Source organism: Notothenia coriiceps, unplaced genomic scaffold, assembly GCF_000735185.1.
Source record: "Notothenia coriiceps isolate Sejong01 unplaced genomic scaffold, NC01 NC01_scaffold00028799, whole genome shotgun sequence".
Lineage (NCBI taxonomy): Eukaryota > Metazoa > Chordata > Actinopteri > Perciformes > Nototheniidae > Notothenia > Notothenia coriiceps.
Window position 1 is genome coordinate 573,643 of NW_011361500.1, and position 16,951 is coordinate 590,593.

Below are 16,951 nucleotides of genomic sequence, written 5' to 3' on the forward strand. Positions count from 1 at the left end.
GACGTCCATATGATCATAGTCATTGGCTTCAAAGTCTCACGATGACATGGAGGAAAAGAGCAACATCAGCTGATCTGCTCTACTCTTCCANCGCTTAAAGGTGGGGGTCCGCGGACCGGCCATAGAGCCCATAGAGTTAAAGGTGTTGGCCGTTAGCTGTAAAAATCCATAGATTAGCCGCACCGTTATATAAGCCGCAGCGTCGAAAAATAGGGAAAAAGGCGTGGCTTATAGTCCGAAAATTACGGTACCTCTATAGAAATATATGTATCTATATATAATAGAAAAATATACCAAAAAGCGCCTGACATGTTTCAATGTTTTGGAGTTGCATATCAAAACTGGTCAAACCACAACACTGACTGTAAGCCCTCAACCATCACAGCTGACAGATTCAAGCTACATCAGCTCCAAGTGGACAACAACACTGCCTTCAAACACTTCTCAGAGCAAGTGTGGATTAAAAAAAACAGCGCTACGTTTTCTGTTCACGATATCTCCAGTATTGGTCGATTACAGCCCCTACCAACTGATCTCCGTGTATTAAGTCATGAAATAGAAATGGTTAAAACAGTTTGAAATGTGTCCTGTTGCACTTAAAGGTGGTGATGAGAAGAAACAGACATAAAAACCGGTACTAGTGTGGGAGTTTCTGTACAGATACAGTATGCTGATTTAAATTCTACTAAAGATATCAAATGTCTTACATTTAAAAAATATTGTTTTATAATAGAATAGCTTTGAATTCTTTATTTCTTTACTAGTCACATATCATGTTTGTTTTCTGTTGACATCACTTTCATGCGTCAGAGGAGAGGAGTTACAGCACGCAGCAGGTGTAGGCGATATTAGGAGCCCCCACCTCCCTCTCTCTCTCTCATCTCTTCTTTAAATACCCTCACCCCTCAGAAACAGACCTGGATCCCTGAACCTGGAACAGAAACAACTCGGGACAATGACACAAGGAAACAATGGCCCCGCTCTACCCAAACACAGAATAGGCCAACATAAAGGGACTCGCCTATTCCCCCCATAACATCGAAAGAACTTTAAGGCATATTTTAAGGAACCACAACTTCCTCTTACACTCTCGAAATACATTTGGTGAAGTCACATCTGTTGCTGCAGATACTTTCATTACTATTCATCGTTTTCAAATGGAACAACGACTACATCTGAGGTCATACAAATCGCTACTTGATACTTAGAAACCCACATTTGTGAAAAGTGATATCTTAAGATTGTTGACATAAATACATTGTGGCTTGCTTTATAGAGTTCTGAGTCAACTTCGGTCAGCTGTTTCCAAAACTCAATCCAGTGTGAGATGTTTGCAAAGATAGGAAAGATAGAGTGAATTGAATTGTAACTGTGTTGGATAATACTGGATCATTTGAACTCGACGTACTCCTAAAACACGTTGAAAAAGATACATCTAAAGAAATGAAAATCTGTTTTTGGTTGGCGTACTCGCATCACATGGATATGGATAAGTGTTGAATAGGGGATGAGTAGATACTACTTGCTTTGAAGTATTACAGCTATTACAACTAGCATAAATTAAAAACTACAGACTACCTACAGATGTGATTGACAGTTGTTTTTGTACAAATGTGTTGGCAGATGAAACTTTGAAATGAAGACTGTGGTACCAAACGTATTCCTAAAAACTCTGGAGGTCTTCTGGTTTGCTGACTGGGTTGAATAGATATTTCAATTTGGGTCAGTTCATGGTATTAAAGGTCATTCATTTCAATGAGGTTAGTAGTAGGACCTGAATATCAATAGGTCAATTCAGATTAATTAGAAAGCAGCTTTCTCTCATCACAATCTTTCTGAAAATTACACTAAGACTAGTTTTAAGTTAAGTAAGTGAATAAATCCCCAACACCAATGTATCACCCGTGCTTTCCCCCTCTTCTCTATGGAGGATTAACGGGCTAATATCCCAGAGACCCTGCTGACAACAGGGCCAGCACCGGCCTAGGACACCCCTTCTAGTGGAATCCTGTGCATCAACACTGTGCCAGATGCCAGTGGGATGCACTGTGGGCACAAAGGATTACAGCTGGTGAGGGAGCAGGTGGAGCAGGTGATGAGTCAGCCCTGCAGCCGTGAACACAGCCAGAACAATGCTAATGTTTTTAAAGATTGGTTCAAACAGAATGTAATATTAAGCTCCTACAAAGACTGTATATCCACAATGCCATGCTGTGTTTACACATCAGATATCCCTGTGCTAAAATACAACTACAGAGATACCAGGTGTCAATGTGCTCTAAGAAATAAGGTTATGGCATAAGTCAAACGACCACATGGACACACAGGTACCGACAACCCTGCACCGCGTTATCTACAACACCCAGGTACTCGTTTATTTTCTGTCCGCGGCTGAACACTTCGTCAGGAATGGATGGCTAACCTGCTTCAGTCAGTCACTTGTTTTGACACAACCATCTGTCTGCGTCATAGTAATTGCTTCGACTCAGCGCAGGAAACAATGTGTCCCGCTCCGCTCCATTATGCTGCCTCACATTGTGTTCCACATGCTTCCAGGTTGCTGTGCTACCTCATTAATGATGCCAGCCAGGCCTACAACGTAACAATGTGCCCCTCCAGCACTGTCTCAGAGTGTGTGTATGTATGTATGTATGTATGTATGTATGTATGTATGTATGTATGTATGTGTGTCAGAAATTCTGACAGCAATTAAAAAAGGAAGAACACAGAGTGAGTTTTTTTTAACGATGGCAAGAAGTCAATACTATGGCAATTATTGAGAGAGAACCCACTACCAAATTTTTGGTGCCATATTGAATGCAGTGGCCAGTTCTTTCCTTAATTGGATGTCCATTTTCACGTAGCCTTATTTTGGGAGGATTACCTGTAATTGCCTGGCTGTGTTGCGGGATGAGGAAGGGGTAATGCTTGATTTAAATGTGTATGTATGCTTACTGGTGCATCTTGAAGTAATGGCTAAGAAGATACCGGCCATGGTTGATAAGTCAAAGCATATTCTGTCTGTTCCTCCTTTGCCATGACCTTGATAGGATACATCAAGAGGTCAAGGATGCATGCTGACATGTTCACAATGACTATGCTAACGTGCTAATGTTGAGCCGTTTTGATATTAACTCTGTTCTTAGCTCACAGTGTGTGCATGCTACCATTTGCTCATTTGCACCAGCAGTGCTGAGGCTGACGGGAAAATCGTTAGCTTGAAAGGTCAACAGTACCAAACATAATGAAATGTCGACATATGACAGTCCATCCTATAATTGCTGAGGCAAATCACTCAGAACCATAATGTCAAAGTCAGGGGATCAGCAAAGGTATCAAGATTAATCCTCTGGGCACCTTCCTCCAAACGTTTAAAGACCATCACTAAAGCCACTGCTCTTGATGAAATAAAAAAATCGTTTTTAAGAAGTAAAAAACACAATAACATACTATGTTTGATATATTGTTATGTATGATGGCATGGTGAAGTAGACAACAAGGTCACAAGTAACTCTTCATACCACTGTGACTTCAACTGTCAGTGAGGTTGAATATAATAACCCCAATGTTCTGCTTGCACTGCACACGCACACACTCCCACCCACACACACACACACACACACAAACAAACACACACACACTCCCACACACACACACACACACTCCCACACACAGGGCTGCCTTATCTTTCATTGTTCACTCTAATACTGCCATCACCCTCTTTCTTGTTACACGAGTGAACATGTGAAGTGACTGAGTGCGTGATCGATGGTGGAGAATAAAGGTGAGAGTACAGGTTCAGGGCTGATGGCAGCAGCATGCGGAGTCTTTTGTCATTTAATGAGCTCTGGACGAGGGGACACTGACACGAGAGACATAAATTGGTGTAAGTGGTTGCTGAGGATTTATGACGGAGCGGCTGGCCTGAGAAGGAGGACGACGTGTTTGGTGAGGGGAGGAGGAGGAGGGAGGTTGTGTCTAATTTCAGAAGTCAAGTTCTTTCTCTGAAATAAGAGGCAAAACTGTGCAGGCAGATCTCCAGTCATCTAATTCCATCTCAACAGGAGCCTTGATCGTCACGGCCTACAGTACGTGTCAAACTGTCTGTAGGGACATGCGACCCAGCTACATTTCCCAGCATTCATTTCGCCAAAAGAGCAAAGTCACCTTGTCATTCAAATGCTGCCTCCATTAGAGAACCACAAACAATTATTTAAAGCTGTCTTACAGTACGGATTTAATTTGGTCATGTCTACATTGTGAAACTGCTGTCAGTCAATCAGGAAGTCCATGTTTAGCTGCTAGCACAACGCCGTTAACAACGAAGGATGCAACAGCTTATAACCATCTTTCGCTCTACATGTAACAACTCTAACTTCACTAACAGCTTTTTTCATTCGATGGCTGCACCAAATTGAGGGCTATTGTATATTTAAATGCTCCGATTAAACATCTCCAAGTTCGATAGAGTCAAAGCTTATGGCGTTTTGCTAACATAAGTATTAACTGCAGCTTTCTCAGCCATTATAAAGGACATGATGATATCTTCATGACCTCAGTCCTATTATAAGAGACCCATCATCTCAGCAGACGTCCCACTGACGACTGTAACTTCTGCTACCAGCTGCCTATAAATACCCCCCGCATGCAGCCAGCACTCAGCCCCAACATTATGAGCTTAGCCGATATTTATTCTGCATAAAGACGGGTTCCGGTTTGTCTCGTTACTAAATAAACTGACCGGTGGACATCCTTAAGACCTGAGGTGACATTTTGGAGATGTTCCGCAATGTATCCTCTGTGTGTCATTTGTTACTGAGGTCATACACTTGGCAGCTTGTGGCTTCCTCATAAACAAGTTTCCATTTTCTGGCACTGAGCCTGAAAATAATAATAACTAGAACTGAGAGCTCTGTACATAATGCACTGACAAATGATTCATCTGCTGACAGCACAGGTCGCGTTTTCCTGCACAAACTAATGGAAGAAAGCCCCCTGTCAACCATGCAATATTATATATATATATATTTACAGACCCTCAGGATTGCTCTGATCAGATCAAGATGGCTGCCCTCCCAGCCCATCAATCATCATGATTACATTCACCTGGAGGACTCTGACTCTGTGCCTGTATCGGCATTACAACACTCTGCGAGAACGTTTCTGTCTTTTAACTGTGCGTAAATCCTCAGGAAGCAGCAAACTTAACGGAAAGACTTTCATGCTTATAAAATACAGAAGTACATGTCACACGTATGCACGCACGCACGCACACTCCTCAGCACTTCCTGCAGCCTCCCAGGGATCCTGCACTAAAGCAGTTTATAGAAGCGTCCCTACATGGACACGGCTTCTGGAATAGCAACTGCTATTTGATCTGACTGCAAGTTCTCTCACCTCTCCACTTATGTTTAACCCTCGGTACACCTACTCTCCACATGCATCGCTCAACACAGACAGTTTGCTGAACTAATCAAGGCTATTATTTAAACAAAATTCAAATGGAGTTATCTTTAGAGGACCCATTAAGTCTTGTGAAGGGCCCACTGCATATTAAAGTCCCCTTAAAGAAGAAACTAAGATGTATTATAGAGTGAACTTCTGTTAAAGGCTGACATTTTTTTTAATGTAAAAACGTGATTCTAAGTTCATCCATAATTTTAAATATGCTTATAGATACAGTGAAGTTGAAACACAAATTATTATGGAGCTTTTGTCACATTTGACATTGTCAGAATATAGCAAACACACTTCAATGAGAAATATTAACTATTTTGTCAAAAGACGATGCCTATCCGTCAAATAAATACTGTCTTTTCTGTTTGTTGTTTACAAAAGTAAATATGTTAAATATTACAAATCTGATAATCCCACGTTTGTAGCTCGGTTCCTCATGTTAGCACATCAGAGAGGTCTCTGGTGTGCTGAGTGGAAATATGCTGAGAGGTCCAGAGATCAGCTTGACACGGTAACTGTTGCTGCATGGGATCACATGACCCTGACAAAATGAGTCATGGGAGGGAAATCTAAGATGCCAAGTTGCATGTTGGGATAAGATACAGTAAATATCTCTGAGCTGTACCTGACACTAAATAACATAAATCCTTCTATCATCAACTTCCAATTAAATTGTCTAAATCAGTGTTTCTCAAACTTTTTCATACCAAGGACCACTTAACCAATAAAAGAACACTCGCGGACCACCTAACTGCACAAATATCCAAAATCATATCGTGTTTCTAGAACAGATTACAAATCGCCTGAAAATGATACAAACAAGTGGCAACATGTGTGACGAAGGTGTTGCGCTGGGCTATGTCATGCAATCGAAAGTGAAACTTAAGCTCGCTCCATTGCGGAGATATTCCCGCGAGAGTGCGGAAAACTTACATTTATTTATTTATTTAAAATGTGAAATGTTACCAATATACTCACGGACCACTAGGGGGCGCTCCGTGGACCACACTTTGAGAAGCACTGCTCTAAATCATCCTCCATAGATGAATACATCCTATATCAGAATATAAGAGCATGCTACATTATTAGGGAAAAACGTGTCCCTATAGTGAAGGGACGTGATTTCACTATATTCAGATCGTGACATTTAAAGACGGAAAAATACCTCCATTGTTGCTTAAGTGAAAGTTTTCATATTAATACAAATGAACAGAAACAATACTGGGCCTAAAGGCAAAAAAGTGTTCTAGTTTGAACCGCTTTTAATCAGACTAAATGTTACCAGGCTATGCTTACATATTGCAGCAATCCAATACATAGAGAAATGTTCACTAAGCTACCATCTCTGCGCATGTATTCCCTACAGAAGAACCAGTGTCTCAGTATTGTCTGGGGAAACATCAGGCAGGTGAGGATCAATGACCCCGGCTGCTTGCTGCACTACAGGCTGAGCTGTTAAAGAGCAAAATGAGATTAGACAAGAATAGATTCGATTACGCAGCACCCCAAGATGTCTCCTCGCCCACACACAGGGACATTACATTAGGTAGAGTGGATAAATATCCCATTACTCAAAGTAACTTTATCACACTTGCATCTGAAGGTGATCCGTCATTTGGTCCCTTCATTCATTTAACACCCTGTGGAATTTATGTTATTTTTTTACAGCAATTATGCTTTTTTTTTTCTGTGAATCCTGGGTATACATGTCCAAAAGGAGGCCAAAAGGCAAAAAATAGGCAATAATTACCCAAATACTAATCCACCGGTTTACTTGTTTGCATGGTTATTCAATGAACAGGATACACACATGCTAATTTAATAAGAAATCTGTGCATTTGAGTGTAAAAAAAATTCTCATTTTGCTGATAGTTTGATAACTGCTTACGTTATTTCCATATTTTAGCAAATATCATGATATAAACGTTGTATTAATTAAACAATTTAAATGTGGACAATTTCCTTATGCCTTCTTACAATGGGAAAGGGCCAATGTGTAGTATTGAGGAGGATTTATTTGTAGAAATAAACTATTATGTTTTAATTTGAGCACAGACACATAGAACTAAGAATTATGATGTTTAAGTTTGCTCAAATGTAGCTCTTCATATCTACACAGGTAGTCGGCCATGTTGTAGTGCCATGTTTCTACAGTAGCCAAGGAAGAACAAAACCAGAGACTGGCTCTAGAGAGGCAGTTTCATATTTTTTACGTAAAGGTCTAGCTTGAACTTAGCATTTTAAAGTGTATAACAAGAAACACTGTATGACTTCATACACTTTCTTTGATAAAGGTCAATTTGAGCGTCAGAGACCACCTGATTTCCTCTGTGTGTTTGGGGTTATGTGGATGTATATAATAAGCATCCACCATGAGGCTTAAGGGTCAGCTGGGCCCATTAGCCTGTTTATAACCCTATGTAATGGCTATTTATTGGTTATTGCTAGCATAAGCCTTGCCTGGCAGCCACTCATTCACTTAGCAGCTGAACTCTTAAACTATGTGAAACTGAACACGACTTCAGTCACAGTGGTGAACTTTTTTGTGGATTGACATTTACATTAACACTTCAATACAAAAAAGCACAAGTACAACAACTGAAAGCAAGTCAATTGAATTAAGTGTATACAGCACTGTGAAGCAGCATGCATCTATTATCAAGCACTTTTCTAATTAATAGCTACATGTTGAGTTTTATCTCTTGAGCAAAAATATCTACTTCTGTCCTGATCCGGCCTTTTCGAAGAGCCAAACTGACAACCCAGCACTTCTTATTTCTAGGATTACAGTTGCTTTGAAGGAAGAATATCGGCGAGAAAAATAAATGCAGCCAAAACTGTGTCCTTTCATATCTCCTTCAATCTGCCGCTGTTTGCCGAATGCAATATCTAACACGATTTTTGCCAACTTGTATTAAATGAAACTCCAGCTCGAAACCAAAGCCATGAATTATTTAGCTCGCAATTTACAAGATCTGCTTTATGATAAATATAAACCGATGCGTCAAGATGTACGACTATTTCTAATGTCCAGTATCAGATTCGGCATCACTTTGTGTTGACAAACAGTTTACTACATGTGGTGAGGGGCTTTTTCCACTTAAATGTCCAGGATAAAAGAGGACAGATGGTGCGAAAGACTTCCTTTCATATTCATTACACTGCAAAATGATGCACTGGCTATATTTATGGGCTGATATCACCTCCTCAAGCTTGATTTGACATGCCGAGAAGAGCATTGGAGTACAGTGACCTCCTCTCCTGGGAGGTGGAGAGGTGAAGACTGAAGAGACAGGCATGCAAAGTTTCTCAAGGCCTTTTATATCGTCTTACATTAAAGAACAGGTGCCTGAAGCGTGAAAAAGTTACTTATAATGGGCACAAAAATCGGAAAAACAAGACAAAGTGGGTCAAGGAAAAGACAACATTAGCTACCAAGGGATTTTTCGAGACTGGTGTTCAACCTGACTGCAGAAAAGACGGAAAGAAAGCAGGAGATGAAGGCAGGGAGGGAGAGAAGCTGGGCAAGTTGACATGTATTTTTAGGAAGATGTTTATTTGTAGGTCTGTGAAACCAACCCGGGGTGTATATCTACCAGCCTTGCCATCTCTCTCTCTCTCCCTCTCTGTCACCATCTGTTGAGGTCTCTCAGCCTGTCACTGTGCTCTGGCTCTATAGGTGGGAGACATTTTGCACTAACAGAACAAACCTGAAGATTCACTGCAAAGTAACAACTAAACATGCCTGTTAGATTGCTCTTTTCTACAGTGTAATGTACCACAACAGTGCAGATTAGTCTTTATAAAATTAGGTTAGATCAAATGAGATTAAGTTAGATTAGAGTAGATTATCCCTAATGGTGCCACCAGAAAAGATTAAAAGGGTATACATTGTTAGAAGCAGTAATATATCAGGTTGATTTTGAATTTAAAACATAATATCAGTCAGATTATTTTTACTGCTGACATTCGATCATGTGACAGATTAGATAAGGAGCATGCAATTTATAATGCAACATAACAGAGAAGAGCAGCGAAGTTTACCTTTAAAAAATACATATTGGCGTTACTATACCAGTACACAGCATTACAAGAAACAACATGGGTGCAGTCACAATGTATTTTTACAACACTCACACACTGAAGACATTGTGGCAGGAAGTGACTGTATCTAAAGGTTTATCAAAATTAATTAGAACTCTTATTGTTTCTACATATATTGTTAAAATTATCATATTTAAAATTGTTTTATTTTATAGCAAAAAATGAGTTGCACTATGTGTTTAGGATGAAGTTATAGCTTTTATTTTTATTTTGCCACCAGAAAATAACCTGTAAAATACACTGAAATGTCTTCAAAATAATGGTGAATGTTGTCAAATAACCAGTTAAGCATGTATTTCTCTCTGTTTGTGATTTTGGTGAAGTTATCATACATTTGAAGGCGTAAAATTAAATTGGGCCTTGGGTGATTTATTCAGACATGTCAGAGAGAGGAATACAGGAGATGGCAATAAAGTGTAGGAGTAACATTAAGTTCTGTAATATCTTAACCATAATATCAGGGTATAAATAGTAAGTATATTCAACTTATAAACGACAAGAAAGTATCTACCTGACCGGTATTTTCTTGAGCTCCTGGATTTCTGCAAGACGAGGATCAAAGATGGCGACCATGGCGAAAGAAACATTTGAACTACCGGTGCTGATAACTGTCTTTCTAAACTGAAACTGGCTGGTATGGTAATTTATGTGTCAGAAAAACATCTGTACAATTGATTTTTAAGTGTTTTAACCTTTGCAGGTGTTGTTTTTGTCCCAGTTTTGCGGCTGCAGACGTCAGTTGACTTTTAGCTCAGACAGCTAATTAAACGCAACTGTCGAACTCGTCCCGCACGCGGACGGGAATGGTAGTCGCCTAGGCAACTGACAATATCGGGCAAAAAAAAAGTATATTTTCACGATTTTTTTAATTTATTTTACTTGTATTACCATTGTAAAAAAAACAATAAGCGAAATCAATCAGTGACGTAAAAAATTATGACAATTTACTATATTTAGCTTTGGAAACATGTGACTAGGATACTGTTTATTCTATACATTTTATTATATTTTTGGGAAAACAGTAGTCCCATTTACCCAAAGACTGAAAATAGTATGATAGGAAAATGGGTGTTTCTCAGAAACTACAAGGAGCACTAAGTATTTGGTATCTATGAAATCATAACACTTTTATTATGAAGTGTGATTTTGAAGGTTTAGTGTTTAGCTTCCCCAAAGTATGTCTGTAGCCTACCAGATTTTAAGTAGTTAGACCTCTAAGAACAGATGTTGTGGCACTTTTCCTTATCATTCTAAATATAGTCGTTGGGCAAAATGGTTTAAATCCAAATGACAGAAGGTAAGTTTCTCTCCTTAATTCTCCAGGTTTGTTTAATGTTTTTTAAACACCCTGATTTACTTTTGTATATTTTATAGCATAAGTTATTATTCAACTGAGGGGAAAAGGCTGGGGAGGGGGGTTTTATATTTAGACGGTCTTGCAAGGCAATCGGGGGTAACTGAAAGACAACACTGAGAAAGTTCCACGGCCTAAAATATCTGCACACACAGCTCCCAGCAAGGCTGAAGTGCCAGGTGCGAGGACAGCAGATGCCCGGATTCATGTTGGGCTGTTTTAGACTTTAAACAGTTAGGCCAGTGATTCGGAAACCGATACATTTGCCATGTTAAAATGCATAAAAAGTCACTCATTAATAGTGTGAGGGAGTGGGTCAATCTGTGCGTAATTACGCACGGCAGCACAAGCAGTCGGAGCCTCCAAATCCAAACGTACCTTTCTCTGCTGCTTCTCCCAGGCGGGGTCCAGCAGCAGGTCCCTGTCCCAGTCATCCTCTTGGGTCATGTACACGGTTTCATTGTTGATCGTGTAGGAGTTGCTGTATGTCATGTGGGATTCGACAGCTGTCATCATGCCGCCTTTGTCTGGACTTCACGTCCCCCTCACTTTATGAGAAAAAAAATTAATCAGCAGTAGTCGACGCCGTTAGGGCAATAGCCACCTTGAGACGAGGGGTCTCGCTTTCGGGGGGTGAGACAGAGGTGCCGGTGCGGAGGTGGTGCTCCCACTACCAGAAAAACACTGCTGGCCTGGTGCTCCTTTCCTGGTCAAAAGTGGCACACGTGACCGCACCCCAATAAGTATGGGAACCGACAGCTTGGGTATCAGGTTCTGACCCTAAAAAGGTTTAAAAGGCGGGGTAGTCTCCTGCGGGCAGGGTGAACTGGCTCCTGAGTGGTGGGGAGGGACGTCAATAACGCCCCCTCCCAGCAGAGAGGTTTTTATGGCCTCTGCAATGCACCTGTTGCTGTTAGTGACCCTCAATTGCAAACCCTGGCCTGTGTGGTTTTAGTCTACCTCTCCTAGAAAACAGCTTCAAAGAACTTAAAGTCTCAAAAAGATGAGTTCATGTTGCTAAAAATGTTTATTCTGGAGGTATCTCCTCTGAATTTAGCCCCCTGGCGCTCCAGGCAAATAGCTCTGGGCCTGCTTTATAATGCAGCAACAGACTAAACCATCTTATTCCACAGGCTGCATGTAAATGAATTGTTTATACTGTTTATTTCCATTATTAACCATACTACAAGGTGTTCAGTCTATGAAGGAACATAATGGTATATTCTGTATTGCTTTTCTAAGTACATATTCAATAAGAATAAAAGAGATCCAGACAATTTGTATGAGAAAAGAAAGGTTTTATTAATGCATGCAGACTGAAAAACGCCTCAAAACATTTTAAGAAATACAGATCAAAAGGCATATATGCATACACAACCTTACAATATAATTTGTGTTTATATCAGGATTTGTCATTCACAGTAAACATGTTGACTCATCTAACAGTCATCAACTTAAACACTCCCATCCCATTCAACATTGTGCTGGTATACACGATTTCTTAGAAATGGGCTAATAAAGATAGCTATCCTCTCAAGGTGACACATTATACCGTCAACCCTTGATGTGTCTTTGGAAACTAGGATGATGTAGATTATAATTAATCAGACTTTTAGATGTAACTACACTAGGCTTGGTCCATTAACCTACTTGAAGGATCTTAGCTACATGGGCCTTTTTGTAGTTACTGTGCTACTACTGGGTTGAAGGAATCAGATGTGTTGTAAACATAATGCTACTGAAAGCTAATATTGATAATAACATGGACCATGGAAATAGACAGCCTCTTACACAGGCAGGGGTTGGACAAAATAACATGTACACCTTACAATGTACTGCATTGCCATCACACCCTGCAGCATTAAGAGTTTCCAATTATAATACCAAGTGTAATAAGCTTTGTAATACATGCAGGGATTATATTGATTCTTATGTCAATCCCCTGTATATGAGGTAATGGCTGAGGTATGACTACTGCATTCTAAATATAATATGAGCAGAGTCTGATACCTGTTATTCACATATGTGCTAGGAGAGCTAAAATATTCTCGGTCACATTGGTTAAACCTACTGAATCTCATGTTGCAAACTCAAAAAAAGGCAATAAGGTCTATGGGTTGTGCTCAGTGTGTTCCAGATGCACAGCTGATACCTGCTGCAGGAGAACAGAGGGAAACCTGTGGGATCCCATCAAAACAATACAGTACAGAGAAGTGCACATAGAGAGCATCTGTAGTTCTTCAGCTGTCCAAACCACAGACAGGAGGCGAGGGGGGGGGGAGCGGGTGAGGAAGTGGAAGTAAGGGAGGAGGATGCTGCAGCGAGCTGTTGGCTGTCAGTACTGTGTGTTCAGAGCAGGGGGGGGTTTAAAGAGATGCGTGGCTGCATTCACCCAAGCACGGGAAGCCCAGACTCGCAAGCACCCGGAGAGAAGCCTTTAGTGAGGATCTGGGAGGGGGGAGGATGAGGTGGAGGAAGAACACTGGAGCACCATGAGCCCTGGTGATGGAGGCCTGGGTGGGAGTCAGCTTTTTAACACCGTGACATTTTAAATATGCATTCTCATTTCCAACTCATCCAATATGACTTGAAGCTCTATGTACTTGTCTAGTTTAACACGTGGATTTCTGCTTTGTACATGCTTTTTAAGACTGACTTATGCAACGCAACTCCTTGTTTAGGTGGCAACAAAAGTATTGGATTTAGCCAACGAAAACATTGTGGTTCTCTCAAAATAATTATGTTTATACCTGGAAAAAAGGTTAGTCTATTACGTAATTTTTCGTAGTCAAGTACATAATATACTAATATAAGTCAATAATGATTGTTAGGGCTGTCCTTTTCTGAAGACATTTGTTTTCAATTGCTAATCTGTTGGTTGATTCAATTGACATATCTGGACAAATTGACTAAGGAAATCTTCGTAAACCTTGACCTAAACCATCAATTATTTTAATTAAAAAGTGGACAGCCTTCTTCCTCCCCTCCCATTGACTCTAAGCGGACTTTTCCCGCTCCTGTATGTTGCTTAACAGTCTAAATATGACTCAGATTGGTCTGAATTGGAGTCAGTAGAAAGCCTGGTGCATCTGAAGGCTGCCTACACTCTCTGGAATGCTCTCCCTGCAGAGATCCACAACATCCCCACACTTGACGCCTTCAAAAGGGCCCTCGAGTCCCATCTGTCTGCCAAGGACTTGGGTATTATGAAAGGCGCTATGGAAATCCAAGTTATTATTATTATTACACCTGAGCACAGACAAAGCATTGGTATTGGATGAGTGGGCAGTGAGACCGGGTCAGTTATTCCTGACTAGAATCTAGTGATAAAATCGGAAAACCTTGAAGTCAAAGCTGTTTTACCAGTACACCTTTCCTGGATTCTGGCCAGTATATATATATTATTGCGATCAACTATAGTCCTCCAATATCAGGAAGGTGAGGCTAAGGAACTTCTTTTGACCTCCTTCCACTACCAACTCACCCATTAATCAACTCATCTATTCATCCCTCTCCTCCTCCTTCTTCCCTCTCCTTTGTATGTTAGGCAGACAAAAGTCTACGCCCTCTTGACTCCATCTTGTAGCTGTCAGAGCAACTGCCGGACAACTCATTCAACATACTGAATTACTTTTCGGGATCGTGACACATACAGAGCACATATCCAGCTGATCCAAGAATTAGAGGGATAAAGCTGCCGTACCAGAAAAGTCCTATAGGAACCCTGAGATTGAGAATCTACAGGTCAGACTGGCCTCATACCTAGGCCTATCTTATAGGATGTTTCTGATTAGGCACACAGGCTGTGAGGGACCCAAAGGTGAGAGAAACTGAGGATGTATCACTTTAGCTGAGTGGGAGCTATTGGGAGTTAAAGTTCCCTTCCACAGCTGTGAGAAGCAAACCCAGCATTTCAAGCAAAGCGACTCGTCCAACAGTGAAGTCTCTCTGTGTGTCATGTAACTGAGTCCGGCGGGGGGGGGCGGGGGACCACACACACACACACACACACACACACTGTCCAAGGGCACGCCCAGGCCTCTATGGTAACAAAGGAGGGTGGGAGGGTTGGGTCAGGTGGGTGGTTCTGGGAAGTTGAGTCCGAGCCAGAGCCACGAAACCCAGATCCAAGGTGGCGACGGCGGTGGCGGCGGGAAAAAAAAGCGCTGTGTGTGTGAACGGCGGAGAGGAGAGGCGCATAGGGGACAGGAAGAGGGGGTGAGGAAAGGAAGGAGGGAGGGAGGGAGGGAGGGAATGGGGTCGGGGGGAGGGCGGCGAATACGGCGGTGGAGAGGATTGACTAGCGGGCAGGGGAGGGGGAAGGGTTCGTCCGCATGTGCCAAGCCTCATCAATCAATAAAACCCACATGCACACATCCATTCTCACTGTTGTAAACTCTAATCATTTGTAATTGAAATGTGATCCCTCAGTGGTGTAAGTGGATTTAATCAAGTACTATACTAACCTTTTTATTAGATAATTGGTCTTGCATTTCAATTGTTCGCTACTGTGTAATTCTACTCTAACCTTTAGTTACTTTGCAGATTTGGATTAATGATATAACCAGCTCTTAAATCAGACTTTAGTTACACCTGGAGTAAATTCACAAGCTACCCTGCAGTATACAAAGTCATTAAAACTAGCTGCACCTTTACCAGCTTTGAGAACACTTTAATGCATCAATAATTATAATCAAAACATATATATATTATTCTGAAATGGACCAATCTGCAGAATGAGTGCTTTTACTTTTGATACTTTAAGTACATTTGAATGCCAACACTTTTCTACTTTTACATGAGTAACATTTGCAATGCAGGATTTTTACCTGTAACCGAGTATACCTACACTTCTACTTTTACTTAACTACAAGATCTGAGTACTTCTCCCACCTCTGCATGCCCTTTATTTAATAGTGAATTTACTTTTGCTGTAACAATGTACACTTCCTCTCTGTGGGACAAATAAAGGAAGTACAATTTCTTAACACACACACTTTCACACTTCCCTTTATTCACTAGCTGGACAAAGGGCCATGGTGCTAGGCATGACTTCTGAAAGGAGTCCTAGCCTCACCCCGCCACCCCCCACCGATGACCCTGCCATTGCAGCAGAGGAGGATGAGTTACGGATTGGGAGGAAGGGGGAAGTGGTGATGGCGGAGGAGAGGAGGGTGAGGAAGTGTTTGGTCAAGGCACAGTCAAAGGAAGGGGCGGCAGGTGGGGGTAGAGGAGAGGTCAGTGCTTTAGAATTTTGGTTTCGTTTTTTTTTGTTGGTCATTTACCTTGGTGGTGAGGAGAGAGCGAACAAGTTCCCACTGCGGTGGCCTCGCACTAAAAGTCGTCCCCATGGCTCACGCCGCCACGCTCACACAGGTTTGCACGCTGGCCGCTCCACTTGGGCCGGTGACCTAATTCAGTTGAGATAGTTAGTTCAAAGCTGGACTTTCGCGGCGCTTTTAAATTCTTTTTTTTTGTTGTTGTAGTTGTTGCGGCAGAGTTACAGATTATCACACATGCAGGTCTGAGAGTAGAGTGGACACAAGAGACACACGGAGGGGAGAATTTGGTGCAGCAAGGAAGACACCAGACCAGACGCAAACACCCATCAACCCCAGAATCTGCTCCACAGATCAAAATGCACCCAGGCCATTCTATCTGTGTGCCTCTCCCCAGCGCTCAACCGTGTGCTGAATTGATGAAAAATCAATTTAAAGCCAGAATTAAATTGGTCAAAGCAAACCCCTTTTCGTTTAAAATGTAGTTTGCACCCATTTTGAGAGGCTGGAGAGAGAAAGGAGCACCAACCCGCACTTACCCTGACCAAAGAAAGCAAAGCTGGGCCAGCATCTACACCTGAGTCCCCCTGGGGTCCCCAGTCAAATGGGTCTGGTGGTCATTTTACACAAGAAAAAACAGATAGTGGAGAAAAACAACATAAACAAGAAGGGGAAATGTCCAAACCCTTTGCTTTCTTTTACCACAGTAGTCAGCCAAACATTCTTTATTATAATAATGATTATAGTATACATATTC

General features: G+C 41.4%; 1 protein-coding gene across 1 annotated transcript in view; it reads right to left on the minus strand.

Annotated features, from left to right (window-relative positions):
- The window catches only part of LOC104958425 (serine/threonine-protein kinase D1-like), a 16,685-nt gene extending 5,254 nt beyond the window's left edge, over positions 1-11,431 (minus strand). The window contains exon 1 of the mRNA XM_010786163.1: positions 11,294-11,431. Coding sequence (XP_010784465.1) covers positions 11,294-11,431 — 138 coding nt within the window. The remainder of the gene's footprint in view (positions 1-11,293) is intronic.
- Positions 11,432-16,951: the final 5,520 nt, after the last annotated feature.